At 39.6% G+C, this 19668-nt stretch overlaps 1 protein-coding gene across 4 annotated transcripts in view; it reads left to right on the top strand.

The window, feature by feature from the left end:
• Positions 1 to 19668, top strand: part of SLC44A1 (solute carrier family 44 member 1) — a 107706-nt gene that overhangs the window by 19789 nt on the left and 68249 nt on the right. For 2 of the 4 annotated variants that reach the window (XR_002829067.1, XM_014455218.2), the window contains exon 3: positions 11554 to 11690. The exons of the other annotated variants lie outside the window; for them this stretch is intronic. Coding sequence is in view for 1 of the 2 variants with exons in the window: in XM_014455218.2 (XP_014310704.1) it covers positions 11554 to 11690 (137 nt within the window). In the remaining variant the exon portion in view is untranslated. The remainder of the gene's footprint in view (positions 1 to 11553; positions 11691 to 19668) is intronic. 4 annotated transcript variants of the gene reach the window in all.

Below are 19668 nucleotides of genomic sequence, written 5' to 3'. Positions count from 1 at the left end.
AGTAGTCTTAATAGAATAAAGATGACAACACTAACAAAGTTAATTTATGGATTTAATACAATAACAGTTAAGATCCCAATAGGATGTTGAATTGAACTTGATTGATAGTATGAATCACAGAGTAAAGGAGCAGCCAAGAACTTTAGGGGAAAAACCTTTTTAAAAATTATTCTTGTTCATAGAATAATTGGAGAGGGTTAGAATTAGATGAATATATTATAAAATAATTAAACAGGGGATAAAAGATCAGGAGCCATGCCAGGAAGTAGAGAAGAGATTAGACCAGAGATCTAGGCTAAGTGTAGTTTCTGAAGTTGAGCACCAAATTGACTGTGAACTTTCTGTCTTTGATGGTAGAAAGGAAAACTGGATTTCACCAGGGTTGCAAATCTAAAGGCCTCTAGGCCAGCGGTTCTCAACCTGTGGGTCGAGACCCCTTTGGCGGTTGAACGACCCTTTCACAGGGGTCGCCTAAGACCATCCTGCATGTCAGATATTTACATTATGATTCATAACAGTAGCAACATTACAGTTATGAAGTAGCAACGAAAATAATTTTATGGTTGGGTCACAACATGAGGAGCTGTATTTAAAAGGCCAGAAGGTTGAGAACCACTGCTCTAGGCAGATACTGTAAATCACTTATGTGGACTGGAAATGAGACAGATGTTGGGTACTTGGAGTTTTATATGTGTGTGCCCCAAAAAAGGAGATAGCTGCTACTCAGCTGTAGCTGATTTTTGGCATGTGGGTTGATGGGCCCAGTGATGCTAATTTTTCAAGAGAAGCTAGGAGAAGTCTAGTGGCAGAGGGAGAGTAGGGGTACACACAACCTACTCTGTTTGGGCTGCTTATAACCAACAGAAACTTATCTCTCTTGGTTCTGGAGGCTGGGAACCCAAGATCAAGGGAGCAGCATGATCACATTCTCATGAGGGTCTTCTTTCTGGTTCATACTGGCACCTTCTCACTGTGCTCTCACATGGTGGAAGGGGATGGGGATCTCTCTGGAACCTCTTTTATGTGGCACTAAACACATTCACGAGCACTCCACAGTCATGGCCAAATAATCACCCAAAGGCCCTTAAAATCATCATCTTTGGAAATTATAATTCAACATGAATTTGGGTGGGGGACACATTCAGACCATAACACCTATGGATCTTCTGGTTTTAAAATATTGGCAGTAAGTGAACTGGCCATACAAACCATGTAGGGGCTCGGGATTACTCGTCTTGAGAAGGGTCATGTATCTATAGTTGTCATTGTCTAATTAATGATTGTGTAGCTTAGCGGGAACAAAAGGAGTGGGGTTTGTTTGTTTGTGTGTTGTTGTTGTTTTATTACTCCGCACTGGAGGATATTTTTTTCATTGATTTTTAGAGAGAGTAGAAAGATGAGAGGGAGGGGGACAGAAAGAGAGAGAAAAACATCGAAAGAGAGACACATTGATTGGTTACCTCCCGCATGTGCCCCACATGGGGCCAGGGATCAAACCTTCAACCCAGGTATGTGCCCTTGACCAGAAATCAAACCAGTGACCCTTCAGTCTGCGGGCTGATGCTCTAACCACTGAACACACTGGCCAGGGCAAGGAGTTTTGCATTTAAGACCGAAACCTATTCCAAAGTATATTATTAACAGGACTACCTGAATGTAGATTAATTACAGGGATGGAAACAAAATAGAAATATCAGAAATAAACTGATAGTTTAATGTATTGATTAATAAAGTAAAATAAAAACTGAAAGTAGTTGGTGTTTAATAAAAAACATTGTTGAATGACAATATGAAGAAAGCTACATATTCATCTAATTTAATCTCAAGCCATGCAAAATAAATTCCAGATGAGTTAGATATTTTAAAGCAAACTTTATACAGTACTTACCTTTGTTGTGGAGAGGAGATCATCTATACATCATTGAAGCAATAAGATATAAAGTAGAACCAAGGTGATCACGTTTGATCAAAAAGTTTGATTCTCTGATATAAAGATAAAAGCAACACAGTGGGAATAGTATTTGTAGTTTTTCTATGATGGTAAGATTTTTCATGTAATTGGAGATACATCTATAAAGGTAGATTCAGTAGACAGATAACCAATGATGATATACACTGGAGAAAGTCACAATAATATGTTTGGCCTAAAGATCTTCATTTGTAAAATGAGGATAATAGTACTTACTTGTTAGGGTGTTTTGGAGAATTAATATGATAAATGATGCATACTCCTTAACACATTGCCTGGAGCCATAAAAGTTAACTGCTCTTTATTATAATCCTCTTCATTATCGCCATCTTCCAAAATAAGTTTCAAAGCTACGTGTCAAAGCTTCTTCCTTTTTTTTAACCCAGTTGGGCAGACCCAGCTATTTTAACCACCTCTACATTCGTGCAGTTTACAGAGCACTTTCACATACTCTGTTTCATGGATTTTCATGCCAGCCCTGGGAACTGTTTGAGTTTCTTCTCAGTGGGGGCATTCAGGATTCACTCTTCCATAGTCACTGCTTGGTCTTTGTCCTCACCCTAAACTGCTCCATCTATAAAATCAGTTCACACTAATTACTGAAGAATTTCCCCATTCTGACCACCGCCTTCTCTCCTCCCAGCTTACAGGTTCTATGCCCACTGGAGCCATTCTTTTACCTCTAGGCCACATGCAAATACAAATATTGTATTTGTTCCCATTTTGTTTTTTTACTTCAAAATAAGATATGTGCAGTGTGCATAGGAATTTGTTCATAGTTTTTTTTTAAACTATAGTCCGGCCCTCCAACGGTCTGAGGGACAGTGAACTGGCCCCCTGTTTAAAAAGTTTGAGGACCCCTGTTCTATGCTCACTGGAGCCATTCTTTTACCTCTAGTCCAAATCATCATCATTCCTTCTCCTTCCCCTCCTCCTCCTCCTCTTGCTCCTCCTCCTCCTCCTTCTTCTTCTTTTAATCTTTATTGATTTCAGAGAGGAAGGGAGAAGGGGAAAGAGAGAGAGAAATGTCCCCTTTCTGTCCCTCAAACACTCCAGCACAATCTCACCTTGGGGACGTTGCCCTTCTCTCTGCAACCTGGGCATGTGCCCTAATGGGAATCGAACCATGACCTCCTGGTCTTAGATCGACGCTCAACCACTGAGCCACGAAGTCATCATTTCTTAGTAGAGATTCAGTAGCCTCCTGAGCAATTTCCTTACTTTCTTGCTCACTTTTAATTCAGACTCCCCATTGCAGCTGGTGAACTTTCAATGGCTTCCCAGAGTCTTTGGGATGAACTCCAAACATTCTAACATCTTTAATACCATTTTCAGGGCCCCACAAGATCAGGCTCCCGCTTGCCTGCCCAGCCATCTGTGTCTTTCATCACAGTCCATCTCAGCCACTCTGACAGTTTTCCTTTTCTCAGTTATGCTATGCTCTCACTTTGTAAGCCGCTGCGTGCTCCCTTCCCGCCCTGCTCCCACCTCCGTTCCTCCACACCTTGCTGACTCTTACTCATTCTTTAGGTCCTGGCTTTAGATTGGACTCCTACCCTGACTCTCCCTTTCTGGGGCCCTTTGGATGCATCCTCTGCTGTCCTCTTTTCTCTACTGTGTCCTTTACACACTGTTTTGAAATTGCCTCTCGACTCTCCAGACTAAATGCTGGGAAGGGAGACACTTGGTGTTTGTCGTATTTATCACAGTATCACTAGTGCTTATTTAGCCCTGTACCTGACAGAGATATTAATACATTTCTGTTGTATAAATGAGAGGATTTCGTTCTATCTAATATATCTTCTTCCTTCCTTTCCCTCCACCCCTGCCTCACTTGGCAAAATCTTACACAATTACCACCCATTTATTAATTCAACAAATAGGAAAGGAGCTTCTTCCTCACCCCAGGCACTATTTTAGGATCTGGGGATATAGTGATGAATTAGGCAGTTAGGGAGCTGGTGTTCTACCTGTGGAGACAGATAATAAACAGATAGATTAAGTAAAATGTGCAGTGTGTTAGTGAGCGTAAGCGCCGAGGAGAAACAAATGAAGCAGGAGAGATGGATAAGGCACACCCGCATAGAGAGTGCTGTTGGCATTGTAGATAGGGTGCCGGCGGAAGGCTTCGCTGAGAAGGTGACTTCTGAGTGCTGACTTAAGCAGGTGAGAGAGCTAACAATTGCTGTGCTGCTTACCTGAGAGGGAATAGTCCAGGCAGAGAGATGGGCAGCTCCCCCAAGGTGAGAGTGTGCCAGGCGTGTTTGAGGAACAGAAAGGAGCTGTTGGGAGGTCAGAGGGTCAACATTCTCTGTGTAGAGGTGTCTTCATCTGACCTCTGGGCCTCCCCCACAGTTTAGGCTGTTTTTAACTGTCAGTGCTATGAATTTACTGGGAAAGCCTGTGAAAGTTTCTCTTCTTAGCAGTTGCCTGTGAATCAAGGACTCTGGAAGAGACAGCCATGATCCTGAGACTTCAGTGGCTTCCTTGCAGGTCGGGGAGGGGCATGCTTAGCATTTCTTCAACAACTGCTACCTCTTTCTCAGGATAGTTTTGCATTTTCCCCATTAGGATTGGGGAGGCAGTGGGACATCGCTGCCATCGAGCTCATGGCTGGTTTCCCACAGCTCAGTCCTCTTCTGTTCTCTGGTCTGTGTTTATAGTCTTGGCCATTATGAACAAGGTGCAACTCTCTCAGCCACTTTCTAGAGCAGTGGTTCTCAACCTTCCTAATGCCGAGACCCTTTAATACAGTTCCTCATGTTGTGGTGACCCCCAATTTCATTGTTACAAATTGAACATAATTAAAGCATAGTGATTAATCACAAAAATAATATGTAATTATATATGTGTTTTCTGATGGTCTTAGGCAACCCCTGTGAAAGGGTCATTTGACCCCAAAGGGGTCGCGACCCACAGGTTGAGAACCGCTGTTCTAGAGTTACAGCTTTAAAGACAAATTGTTGCTGTCCCATCGCTTTGTCCCAGGAAATTGAGGGCCAGCAAAGTTTTAGTTGACTATGTGTTGTAGGTAATTGTGTTGCAGGTAATTGGGTTGTACTTACGTTAGTGTGCCGGCCCCGTAGCTCTACCTTGTACACCCCTTTGTGGCACAGTTGGGTCCCGCCCGATGGAATGACTAGAATTGCCTTGCTGGCACCCACATGGGAGAAAAGAGGGCTTCTCTGGGCAAAACTCCACTGTGGGTGGTGGACAAGTCCCCGCTCTCTACGGTCTATATTTAGCAATAGCGGAAACCTCCATTAAGCTGTTTTCCTTTTAGTATGATTCACTAGCAGCACCATACTCTGTAGAAAGGGGCTATAAATTGTAATTGATATGAGGCAATAATTGGACAAATGATGAGACTCCATTTTTATTCCTCTCTGGGGAAAGCACGTGTCAGGAATCCCTAATGCAGAAGGCGCCGGAGGGATTTTTCAGCCAGCTTCCCCACGTCTGTGCTTCTCTCCTGATTAGAGAGGAGAGAAGCCAAATTCGGCAGGAGGCGGCCAGCAGACCCCGGATCTGCTTGCCACCTTTTGCTCCAAAAGAGCCCTGCCGCAGAGAGTTGCCATGGCAGCAGGAGGCAGTTTAATGGCAGAGGCTCATCTCTGGAGGCGCGCTGCTGGTGCCCTCTCTGGCCTTCAACCCGAGGGGCTGGCTACACCAGGCAACACTGTGCCATGGCCACTTGAAAGCACGTTGCCTAATGGAATCGAACTGTAAGATCCTCCAGATTCCAAGGATGGCTACCTCTCCTGTCCCCCGCTTCTCCTTGGCGCCTAGCCCTTTGATGTCCCATCCCGTGGCCCAACTTATTTGCAGTTCCTTGAATAATGCTCTTTCATGTTTCTGTGCTTTTTACACATGCAGTTTCCTCTGTCTAGATTGCTCCCTTCCCCAGTCGCCTGGAAAATTCCTACTCACTTTCAAAATGTGGCTTAGATACTGCCTCCTGCTCCATGCTTCCCCCGGAACCCCTATCCTCTCTGCAGAATCGGACCCTATCCTCTGCCATCTCAACATTGCCACATAGCACAGGATTTTGAAAATGATTGTATTTTTGTCTTTTCTTCACTAGACTCTAAGTTACTTGCATTCAAAAGTTGTGTGTTTTTTATGAACTTCATATCCCCAGGGCCTTGCTCAGGCGTGACCACATAGTTAACACTTAGAGTGTTTGTTGAATGAGTGGTTTCTTTTCATTTATTTAGTTAGTCCTTATCATGGGCATGTTGCATACAACATGAGGACAGCACTGTCGTGTCCAGGAAGGGCTTTGTCTGCTCTGGGGTCCCAGAGGGTTGCCCTGACTTGATGGGTCTGTAACTGACTCTCCATTACATTCATTCTCACTCTCCAGTGGGAATGGGAATGGCGGTGGTGGGAAGAGCCACACTTGGGAGTCGATCTCCCCAGAGTTCTAGTCCAGTGATGGCGAACCTATGACACACGTGTCAGAGGTGACACGCGAACTCATTTTTTTGGTTGATTTTTCTTTGTTAAGTGACATTTAAATATATAAAATAAATATCAAAAATATAAATCTTTGTTTTACTATGGTTGCAAATATCAAAAAATTTCTATATGTGACACGGCACCAGAGTTAAGTTAGGGTTTTTCAAAATGCTGACACGCCGAGCTCAAAAGGTTCGCCCTCACAGTTCTAGTCGGTTGCCCAATTTGTATGTCTCAGTTCTCTCTTGTTGAATTAGGATGTGTGAGGGCAGCGCCGAGGTTCCTTGTGGCCCAAAGTAAATTCTTGGTAAATCTTCCTTTCTTTATCTTCACTCTGGATTCCGGGAAGAAAGTGAAAGCAACATGGAAGTTTAAACTAGTTTCTAGTTTTGAACCTTCTTGTGTATCTTTATCTACATCAGATCATTCAGTGCTATCTCCTCGCTCTGAGCACAGCTTCAAAGGTCACCCGTCTTGTCCCTGTGCCTCTTGTCTCTTTTCTTGAGCTGCTGTGAGGTAGTGCCCTTCCGTTCCTCAGTCGTCTTGCTTTCATCTTTGGTGTATCTGTCCCCTAGTGTTCACTGTGTAGGCAGACATTTTTTAAAAGATTTATTTTGGAGAGAGAAGGGTCGATGTGAGAGAGACATGATTGGTTGCCTCCTATACATGCCCCAAAAGGGGAATGAACCACAACGTAGGTATGTGCCCTGACCAGGAATCGAACCCGCCACCTTTTAGTGCATGGGATGACACTCAACCAACTGAGCCACCCAGCTGGGGCTAGATAGACGTTTTATTTAGATATCTCTCCTCTCCTGCCTTTTTGGGGATAACTTATTGTATTTCAAGAATTTCAATTTAAAATGAATTTATCTTTTTCTCCCCTTTGAAAATTCCCAGAAACCACTTTGACTGTAATATATTTTTTCTTTTTCCTTAGTTTCTTTTTTTGTTTGCTTTATTTTATTTTATTTTATTGTCTTTTTTTTTTGACTGCAGTGTATATTTAACTGCCGTCCTTTATGTTTACCTTACAGTTTACTCCAAGCATTTTTCTTCATTCCCTTAACTTACGTTATTAATAGGTCTAGTAAGAGATTTAGTGAGGATAGCAATGAAAATGTACTCTTTCCTCAGTTATCTGTGGCAGTGGGTCTCCCCCGCTGAGAGGACGGGGCCAAGGGGCCAAAGCATGTGTGTGATCAGAGTTGCCTGAGATGCTTTCTCAGATTCATATGCCCCATCCCTTTCCCAGCCCTTTTCCTGGAGGCAGAATGAAAGTATGCTGAGAGTTTTAAGAAACTTTTCTAGAATGTTTTACAGCCTCTAACCTGGGGTCTGTCGCCCTCTCGGTTGAGAAACACTCATTGTAGATTTGTTAGTTATAACAGCCTGGTCTGCCAGTGCCATGCTTATTTGAGAGTTGGGTATTTGTTTTATTTCAAAAAAATAAAACTGCACATATAGTTCACTTTGTTTGCCTGGGTAAGGACATTTTCAAATCAAAATGCAAAAAAAGTGTGGTTTTAATGAATCATAAATTTGTTTGATGCAAGCACTTTTCCTATTCTGAAATATTTACTTAAATACTAATTAATTAAAATATAACTACTTATTAACATGTGGCCATGGAGTGGATAAACTTCAGAATGCTGGAAACAATATGAAAAGTCAACATAGGTTATGTTGACCAATGTCACCCCAATAAATTTAATTTTTAAAAAAGTCAACATAGAACAGTTTTAAAATCATTAATTCTGTTTGTAGGAAATATTTTGAGACTAGAGCAGTTTAGAAACAGAATGAGACTCCGAATCAGAAAGACTAGATTTTAATTCCTGCTCTGGCACCTGCTGCCTTTCTTGGGCTGTGGAGCCTGTCCCTCAGGGTCTCAGTTCTGTCTTCGTGGAATGGTGACGGCCTCTCTCTCATAAAGTTGTTGTGAGGCTCAAATAAAGTCATGAATGTGACAGTTCCCAGCACCCAAACATCCCATCACTGTTCACAGAATCTGATTGTAGCGCCTATAAATTATTCAAAACATCGGGTGGATGTGTGCACACATGTGTTGTGTGTATGTGCCTTGGAATATGTGAAATGTGTAAGTAATTAGGTTTACTATGTTTTTTGACTGTGGAGGTGGGTGATGGTTTTAAGTGTAATGGTTTATGTATGTGAGTGTATTTCCTAAGGATACCACTTAAAATTATTTCTATTTTAGTTCTGTTGAAGTTGATTCTTACAAACCAGGCTAAAAATGTGCAATGTCCATTTTACAGTGTTACAGTCACTGTAGAATTCTTCTCTCCCTCTGCACTGGTTTCCTTGTGCTGGACCAGCTCTGGAGGCCACCTTGGTCCTTACCAAGGCCAGTCACCCGACTGGCATGAACACTTCCACACAGACTTGTCTTCCAAACGGAAATTGAATATTAGTAGTTAGTCCTGTTTTGTGTCCATATCAGAAAGTGTTGGATTTAGTGCCTTGCTATCAAATATAAACTTGTGAAAGTTAGTTTTCTCAATGATATGATCACTGCATAGATACACATGTTAGGTGCTTTGTGTGCGTTACCAACAACATTGCAGCAACCTGTAAGATAGGTGCTAGGCAGTTTGACATGTAAGAAAGCGCAGGCTCAGTAGGGTAAATATGTTTCCCAAGGTCAGACCACTGTTAAGAAAGAGAACCAGAAAGCAAGCTCAGGTGGGTCTGAGGTGAGATATGAGGCTGCTGCCCAGTCACTGTGGCTTATCAATCCAGGGGATGTGCTTTAAAGTATGAAAGAAGTTAGAAATATACTGAGGGCGCTTTTGGCTTTAGGTTGGGCAGAAGCCTGCAGGACGGTCAGACCAGGCATCTGATCTCGGGAGGCTGTGAGAGGCACTGTCGTTGACCCAGTGGCCTGACCCTGGACGCCTCTGGCTTTCTCTCCTTTCCTCACGCCTGCTATCCTGCTGTCCCCTGATTTCTCCAGGCATTTCCAAGGCATCACTCATCACTTACCACTTACCTCTCCCCACCCCAGCTCCACTGCCCACCCCCACATTCCCATGCAGAAGCGTAAAACAGGGTTGTTGTGAGGATAAATGAGTTAATATATGTAAAGGGTTTAATAACGTGTCTAGTACATAGTAAGTACTCAACAAATGTTAGCTACCATTATTATTTTTTTTTTGTTAAAATAATAGTATTATTCGTGGTGGTAGTAAATGATTCAAAGGTTTTATGACACCTTCCTCAAGGATCTGTGTGTTCCCTGGCCAGGGGCTGGTTTTGTGTGGCTCATTGCACGGTACCCCAGGCATGGGCGTGCTCAGTAAGGTGCACAGGATGGAGAGGGATTAGTAAGGGAGCGATTGTTTCCACACACAGGTTGGCAGAGTTTTCTCTGTGCTGGTTCATCGTCATCAGCCACAGAAGCAGTCCCACTTCCAAACCACATCTTTCTGCCTGGCTTCTTTCCTTTCCTTTTTATCTACATTGAACATGAATGGTACTAGAGTCATTAACAGAGTTACACAAAAATTATTTATTTTAGTTTCACAGTTTGTAGCTATGCCTGCATGTGTCGTCTTCACCCCACCCCGCCAGCTCCTGTCCACTGCTCTACGGAAGCGTGCCAGTTCAGCGTACTCCACCTGCAGGGGTTTCTCTAATCCCATCCCCCACACACATACTGTTTTTTTCTATTTAATTTTTTCTTTATATGTTTTTAATTACATTTATTAGGGTGAATTGGTTAGAAAAATTCTATAGGTTTCAGTTGGTTTTATAGTTTTGCTTTTCAGTTTTCTCACCTAATTCTTATGTTTTGTTATATTGCCTGATTTGAGTCATAGTTTGCATAGTAATGTAGTAATGGAGTTTAACAGTGTGGGGAAGGCTATTGGCAGATGCATGATTAACTTTTCCTGTGGACCCAATAGAATTGAACACATGTTTGGGGGTTCTTCAGCTATAATCATGCATGAGAGCATTTCTATTTGTGCTCCCTCACTTGACCCACAATATTAGGCTTTGCTTCTCTCAGTTAAGAAGATTTGGCTCTTACTGTCTCTTTGGGCAAATGATAACATGTGCAATCTTTGTCATCTCTTCTACCTCGAAACATTAAAAAAATTGTTTTAATGTAATTTCTGATTAATCTTTCCTTTTCTCAAATATAAATGTACAGTATACAAAAGGGATAACTTACAATTTGGGAATTATTTTGTTTTGATGAAATGGACTCTTGTAATAAATAATATTTATTATAGTATCAATTCAAAAATAATTTTCATTCTTTCTAGACAATCAGAATTCTAAAAAGTAAAAGAGAAAATTAAAATTAATGGCTGTCGTTAAAATGTTCATATATTTCCTTCTAGTCTTCATTCAACTTTATATATTTAATTTTATAATGCATTTTTATAATTATATATTCATTAGCTAAAGTTTTATATATTATCCTATCTAATAATAGACAAACATGGTAATTGACTGTACCTTCGCTATGCCTCCCATTGGCTAATCAGCGATATATGCAAATTAACTGCCAACAGTTAATTTGCATAAGTAGGCTGAAGGTGGCTCCGGCCGGAGCAAAGGCCTGGGTCCCGGGTGCCGGAGGAAAACCAGTGCTGGCAGCCAGGGGAAGGGAAGGCCTATTCATGCAACAGGCCTCTAGTTTTTTATAATTAGACATTTTATATATAATTATATATTCATTAACTAAAGTTTACATATAAACTACAATTCATGTTATATAACAGTATTGCTATATTCCAGTAATTTAGGGGGGCACAAGTTTGACAAAAAAATAAAACTAAAACCAATTATTTTTTAAAATAGATCATTTCTAATTATAAAATACACATGACAAATTTTCATTTTGGAAAAATAGATCATGAAAAAGGAGCCCTACAATTACTTTCATTTCTGCTTTTAACAGTATATTTATAAGCAATTCTTCTTTAAAAAGCCTATCTGCGATTAGATTTGTGAAATGTTCCCACATCTGTGATTAAATTTGTGGAGGAGTATGGAATAGATGTTCTTTGCTTTTAGGCTGAGTCAGATGTGCAGTGAACCAGAATGTATTTTGTGGAAATAGTATCTCAATATTTTTCTCCATGCTTTAGGTATGTGTTCTTTTTGGATCCGTGCAATCTGGACTTGATCAACCGGAAGATCAAGTCTGAAGCACTGTGCGTAGCAGCATGTCCAAGACAAGAGCTGAAAACCCTGAGTGATGTTCAGAAGTTTGCAGAGATGAATGGTGAGACTTTAGGCATCTGAATCTACACCCCAGTCACTTATCCTCACTTAAATTTTATGTGTTTGCATTCTAATGTAAGTTTGCCTGGTGTTTAAAAATAAAAGTCATCAAAAAAGTCTTAAAAAGAATAAGAGACCTGAAAGTACTGTAGAATTTCCTTGATTCACAAATGTTACAGTCACCTAGGGAGCTTGTTAAAACTCCAGATTCCTGGACCTCAACCGGGAAATTCTGACTGAGTAGGTCTTTGGACACTGAAAATTTGTATTTTTAACAAATATCTCAGGGGATTTTGATGTATCCTATTTGAGTACTTGGGAATTACTAGACTACTCCAGGTAAAATTGGGGTGTGTGTGTGGGAGGGTGTTCCTTCCTAAGTAATCGATGTTTATTATAGGAAATTTGAAAAGTTCAGAGAAAAGATAATGAAGTGAAAACCAAAGTTTCACCATATTTCAGTGTATTGTATATAATTTTGTATTTTGCATTTTTAATTTTACGTTGTGTCTTAACCATTTTTCTAAGAATGAAGTTTTGAGAAACTTTGAGGTCAAACATATGGGAATTAGCGGCGAAAACAAGCAGTCAATTTCCTGAACTCTGGCTCTGTTCTCATGGTTTTCTAACCTCATTAAAATTCTCTCTAGAGAATTTTTTAACCTCTTTTTGTAAAGGGCCACATCATAATAGCCCCCAAAGCCTGTGTTTTTGAACTTCCATGAGGTTTCATGTGTGTATTTTGTGTGTAGGAGTCCTCAGAGCTGCCACAGTCCTGCCCAGATGCATAGGCTAGCTCTTGTTTCTTCGAACAAGAGTTGACTCAGCTATAACTTCTAGCCGGCTGGAGAAACAGCCTTGGGACACAGCTGTACACACACTAGCATGGCTCCATAGTCTATCTGATGGGGATGCTAGACTTCTGAGGGCAAAAACTCTACAGACTGGCAGTATTCCTGTCCGCTGCTAAATGCCCGCAGCATTAGGTAGTGGGAAGGGCATGGGGTTATTCTGATCTGGATTCTACTTCTGCCTCTGTCACTGACAGGCTCTGTAAGGAGGGACAGAAGGTGTAGCCTCTTTGAGCCTAGATCTCCTCATCTAATAAAGTATGTATTTAAAATAATGCTCCCCCTCCTAAGCTGTTGAGAGGATTAAATGAGATGATGCATGGGGAATCCTGGACACTTGCTTGGTGGGCATTGAATAAAGAGGCATCGACCACTCTTGATCTCTTTTTCTATTCCCACTTGATATCCCCAGATATGTTGATGTGCTGAGTCTGATGCCAGAACTATCAGCCTTGTCATTATCAGGTTTCTTAGGGAGGGATGAGTTATTCTTTAAGGGATTTTCTAAAATCTTAGACAGTGTGAGCAAATACAGTGTACTCTGGGAGGTGGTGCCATCGAGTGGTTAGAGTGTGGGCTCTAGAGGTAGATCATCCAGGTTCACAAATTGGTCCTTCCACTTAAAAGCTGGGAGGCCCTGGGCAAGTAACTTGATCTCTCCATGCCTCAGTTTCCCCGTCTGTGAAGTAGGAATGATATATGTACCTAAACTACCTCCAGTGCTGTTACGAAGAGGTTAATACATGAGAAATGAGTAGAACAGTGCCTGGTAAATAGTATTTTGCTACAATATGGATAAAACTTGAAGATATTATGTTAAGTGAAATAAGCCAACCACAAAAGGACAAATACACTGTATGATTCCCCTGGGTAAGACATATACACCTTCATTTTATTATTTTTACCACTGACTTCTGAGCAAGGGATTAACATGAGCTGAAAGTAGAGAGCAACTTGAGGCAGAAGACTATTACATTCCACTGGTGGAATAATAATAATAATGCAACAGTAGCATGGTGGTTGCCATGGTGGGGAGAGAGGAATGAGAAGTTGCTGTGTTATGCATGAAGTGTTTGAATTTTGCAAGAAATGAAGAATTTTGGAGATGGATGGTGGTGATGGTTGCACAACAATGTGAATGTACCTAATACCACTGAACTGTACACTTAAACATGGTTAATACGGTAAATTGTTATCATGAGTATTTACCACAATTAAAATGTTCATGAAAGAGAAAGAATGACAGTTCGTTTTAAATGATAATTGTAAATCTTATTTTAAAGTGCAAGATAAAATAACATTTTTCTTACCAGAATGAAAAGATTATATACATCCTTTTCAGGGAATTTTATGTTTCCATGACAACATTTGGAAGTACTTTTTAGCACTTACAACCATTCATTCATATGAACTTCTATTACCTTTACAAATTATTTAAAATTTATAAAGGAAAGCTCTTGGCTCCTGTAGTAAGAAATGCATTCATTAAGCAAATAGAATATTTCCTCAATTTTTGTTTCTTTTAGATAAAAAGAGGAGCTGTTTTCTTGGACATTTACATTTGTAGACCATTCTGTCCAGTATGTCTGACTAGAATAGAAAGTTTGGAAGAAATAGTTGGAAATTAGATTGGTCATGTAATATGCTCTCATATTACAGAGTTTGGAAAGCAAGCAGAAGGATTTAGGTGAATATAAAAGTATAAATTCTTGTGCGTTGGGTGGTAAATGTACAAATGTGCATTTTATTATTATGGTGCATAGTTTATATGTGATACAACTATCACAAATATATGATGCTAGGGGTTAAAATAATTTAAAAATTGCTTTAAAAAGTGAAAGTTGCCAAATACCACAAGGACTGAGAATTAAACTTCTTTGTTTTATCATCTTCCTTCAGTAGCACATGAGTTTCCTGGGGGCTGGATCTTACTCTCTTCATCTCGGAATATCCCAGCCATAATATAGGACTTAACATAGTAGCTATTCATAAATGTTTCCTGAAAGAACGAAGTTGAAGTTCCCCCTTCATCTCTATTGCCACTTACTGATTTCCCATTCTCTCAGCGTACTATATAGCCTTTGCTCAATTCTGTATCCATGTGAGTTGCCACCAGCAGGTAAATTGTTTAGCTTCAATCTAACCAGAATTGCTGTGAAATCAGTTCTTTTTATTCACCTCTTAAATAATTCATCTTATGTATCCATTCATCTCTCTCACACATATTCTCCAAGTGATTATTCGTTCCATTTTTTTCTTTTTAGCCCTCTTGTTCTTCCTCTTTCCTAATCTTATTCCCTACAGAGAAACTGCAACGGGCCGGGGAGAGCTCATTTTCAGCAGAGCATGAATTCCATCAACTTTCGTTCCCTCCAGTTTCTGTTGAACAGGTTTCTGTCCTCTTTATTATCATTATTGTTGAAAACTCAAATAATGTGTACATTGTAGGGGGTGGAAATAATCCTTCTCCCGCCGCTGCTAACTTCATCTCAACCGAGCCAGACCATGACAGGTGGCGAAGGGAAGGGAAGATAATGCCTGTTCCGCCAGTTCTCCCCTCCTCTCTCCCTTCGCGAATTCTGGCCGACCACCACCTCTGGCCAGTAGACCACCCTTCACTTTACTCCAGGGCCCCGTTGTTATCATGGGCATCTAAGTCTGAGTGGATAAATCCTACGTAAGCCCTGCGTTGTGTCTGAGCAGACCACGTACTGGCACCTGCTTTGTACCATGCACTGTGCCAGATGCTTTGCATGTCATTTTATCCTTTCCACTTGCAATCTGAATTCTAAACAACAGTTTAGAGATGAGGATAACCTGTAGTTAAGTTAGGGTGCTAATATTTTACGTGGAATTCCTTATCACCTTTTGCATTATTCCTATCCAAATGTTTTATAATGTATGTTTTGTTTTCTGTAACCTAGTAGGAAACTGGCAGAAACTTTCTTTTCCCTTTGTCTGTGCCCCGTTGATAGCTTGTAAGAAAGCACTCCCATTGAAGAGTGCTTCTTCGATGTACTGTAGTTTGGATACATCTTGAGAGCTTTGTGACCTGCCATTTGGACCACGTTCAGATTTTAGCAGAGCCGTGCAGCTTGGTGCTTTCTCGAGGATCATCGCTTTGTAGTTGAAAATCTTGAAAGATTATGTGATCCATTTAGATAAAATTTGTGGATATTAACAATACTTTTGATTATCATTAACTAATCAGTGACAATATAACTTAAACCACAGAGTTAGTATGGATTCTTTTTTTTTTTTTTTTTTGGTACACTGAAATCAAAAGATTAGACTTGATATCAGTTATAATGAATGAAATAATCAACCCTATCAACTGATTTGATTGACTCCCAGTCAGAGATCAGCAAGGGAAGCATGATTGTTGAAAAGTGGGAAAATTAAAAAGGTGAAAGGGTTAAGTAAAAAAAAAAAAAAAAATCAGACACAGACAATAGCATGGTGATTACCAGAGGGAAAGGGAGGTAGAAAAGGGCATAGAGGGGATAAATGGTGAAGGAAGGAGGAAGACTTGACTTGGGGTGATAAACACACATTGCAATATATAGATGATGTATTGTAGAATTGCACACCTGAAACCTATATAACTTTATTAACCAGTCACCCCAGTCAATTCAGTTTTTTAAAAAGTGGGAAAAATTCTTACATTTGATAATGCAATTTAAACTAATTCCTCATTCTACAAAAAATTAATTAGTACTTGTTAAGTATGTGCCAAAGAGACAAAAACAAGGTGTAGTCCTCATGTTTAAGGAGATTGCATCACAGTAGACAGTCACACTCCTCTTTATCCTCCACAGTACATAGAAGTCTTGCACATATATGTCAAAAATTCATTCACTCAGCAAATATTTATTGTGTACCTAGTATGTGCTACTTAGTGGTTGGCTTGATATCACACCACCAGCTGGTTACTGGGTGCTTCTTGGGAGAAGGAGAGATAGAAACATCAATGATGAAAATCATTAATCGTCTGCCTCCTGCACGCCCCCTACTGGGGATCGAGCCCGCAACCTGGGCATGTGCCCTGACTGGGAATCAATCCTGGATCATGGGTTGACGCTCAACCACTGAACCACTCCAGGCACTATCTTGCATATCTTGAATGGCATGGGAGGACAGGAGATAAAGAAGAAGAGAAAGGACGACTTCCACATTTCATCTTGGGGATTTCATGGAGCCATTAACCAGGATTGAAAATATGTGGAAGGAGGCAGAACAGATTTGGAGACTGGGTGATAGAAATGTTTTGGGGTTTTAAAAAATACGTTGTTTTGGGATATCTATGGAACAATATATCTTTTGCCCAGGAGCTTATTGAATATTTGTCTGATTATGATTATTAGGAATGACACAGAAGACGCATTATGGCCTAGAAGAATTCTACTTCTAAATTTGCTAGTGATTGTTCATGAGGCGGTGGAAGTATTAATTTTTCCCCCCATCTGTAATGTTTAGAGTGTGGTGATGGAAACAGAACCTCTTAGGGGAGTTATAAGTGAATTGAGCTACAGAATAAATGATTGAATATTATAAGGCATTTGAAAAATTGTGGTAGTTAAACATTCTGGGAGCTATAGAAACCGTTTACTGAGATAAATGTGTATATACAAGCGTTAGATTCCTAAGATCATTCATTTTGATGGCATTTGAATAACATTGGCTGAGTTGCATGGATTGCCTCTAGTATGGTTTAGATAAGCTTTTTGTTTCTTGTTTTAGACTTTTCATTACTCAAGTATGTTTTTCCCCTACTCTTTGCATTAGAAAATAAAACTTATAATCAAATCTCTTGTGCTAATATTGCTTATACTTCCATTATTTTTTTTTAAAAAAAGATAGATACTACCTTAAAAATGTTCACTGAAAATGCATTAGCTAATAAGCATGGAAAGAAAAACAGCAACTGTAAAATGTTTGCCATTACTGGGTTGTCTTAATATTCTTTATTGAGGCTTCTCTGTCCATCAGCCCTTCGAGCAGGAAGCAGTATAAGGTTTCTTCTGATTGTTACAACTAGCACATTGTAAAGATCTTTCTCCTTTAATCTATTTAGTACAGGATCTATTTAGTACTGGCCTGTGTCCCAGAATACCATCAGATATAAGGCTATTATCCTTTCCTTGAGCATTATCCTAGGAAAGTATTTATAAAATTGAACTCTGTTGCACCTGCTGACCTCCTTTTTTAAATGGAGAGAGAGTGGGGGTGGAGATTATGTTCCCAGAATTCAGATGGAGCAGTGTTTGACCACTCCGACGCAAAGTGTTTTAGTTAGGGCCTTTTATACTGTGCAAATCGATTCCATCTTGGACTCTGAAAGAAGTAAGTTGACAATTCAGATCAGGGAGTTGATCACATTGGGTGCCCTGCAGTTATTGGCACAGTTGCTATTTTTTTTTCATGTGCAATTCCATAATAGGACTCCCAGCTATTTTAGGGATTAATCTGAAATGTTTGCTTGCCATTGCTGTAAGTGGAGTCAAGTGGCATTATCTTCATACAGGAAACACTAATTTCAGAAGAGGTGGATTTTTAATATTTTGCGAACTTAAGTAGTCATGACAATGGAAAAGAATGCTTAAAAATAATTCCAAAAACTTAGTTTCCTATTGAGACTATCTTAAGAAGATGAAGAAACTTGAAGAACATATCCCTGTAACTTTCAAGTACCTCTTCAATTATCTTTACATAAAATAGATGGTACATGTATTTATGTAAGTATGCTATTACAGCCCACATATTTAAACACTTGACAAGTTGGTTGCTGGTTTGGGGGCAGCATTACTGAAGTAAATGCAGGTTTTGTGGCTTTCTAAAATCTTATTGTTTGATAGAACAAGATATAAATGAAATAAAGTCACTTCCAGTTGTGTTGTCCCAACAAATCTTTTTCTGTATTTCCTTCTAGTTACTTCTCACATCCTTACATGATGTTTCTGTAATTATTTCAGTGTTAAAATCTACCATTTTCACTTCACATTACATTTTACACTTTTCCTGTGGTGGTACATTATAAAAGTCCATTTTTTCTATAACATAAATGCAAAGCTAATCCTATTTGTATTTAATAATAAAGTATTTGACCAAATTAGTAATCTGGTAAAAATGTCAACTAATGAAATATAAAAATTTACATGATATAAGGCTGTAGGTCCTCAGAAAAATTAGACTATAGTCTAAATCTCCTCGGTTAACAATATCTATTGTACAATGAGCCTTACAATATTTTAGCTGCTATATTACAAAGTTATCAAGTTATTAAAATATTTATCAATTTGGTGGGTTGTATTCATCTGAATTTTATATATTGTGTAGATATATATTAGCCATTTAGTCAGAGAAATAGATGGTTGCATAACCAATCTAGGATTGAATTTAAGTTGTTTTAAACTATCTGAAGATTGAGGATTCTTTTATCAGTTTACCAGTTTAATCAATTTGTTCAGTTTAATTATCATTTCTTGCCTTTTAAATAAGAAAAAAGTAATGTATTATCTGAATGTGCATGTGCTCTGTGCAATAATTTTAAATAGTAATGGAAAGCATAGGAAAGAGAAGCAGCATATGTAATTGAATGTGGGTTTTGTGGTCAAAGAGATCTAGACCTCTACTGCTTAGTAGCTGTGTCATTTTGGGCAAGTTATTTACCTTATTTCTTAGCCTCTATTTCCTTCTCTATAAAGTGGGTTTAATAATACATACCTGCCTTATAGGGTTATAGTAAAAGATACAATTAATATTTATGGGATGAGAGGAGAGGCTTACCCTACCGGTAACTTCCTAAGAGTTCCCAGCATATGGGAGGAGGGGACAGGTTCCCCGTTCCCACCTCCACTCCCAGCCCTCCTCTTGAGATGAGAAACTTGGGTGGGGGACAGAACCAACCTTGGGAATGGGCTGCTTGGCCTAATCCTCAGAAGCAGTAGGGCTGACAAAAACTCTTGGTTTCTTCAATAGGAGAATTTAATCATGTTTCTTTGGTTCATTTGTTTAGAGACATTCTTGGATGCAGTTTGGTCGGTTAGAATTGCAGTTGATTATTTTTTTAAAAAGAAAAGAAAGAAGAAAAAAAAAAAATATATATATATATATATATATATATATATA

This window comes from Myotis lucifugus, unplaced genomic scaffold (genome assembly GCF_000147115.1).
Source record: "Myotis lucifugus unplaced genomic scaffold, Myoluc2.0 scaffold_43, whole genome shotgun sequence".
Lineage (NCBI taxonomy): Eukaryota > Metazoa > Chordata > Mammalia > Chiroptera > Vespertilionidae > Myotis > Myotis lucifugus.
This window is presented reverse-complemented; position numbering and strand designations above follow the sequence as displayed.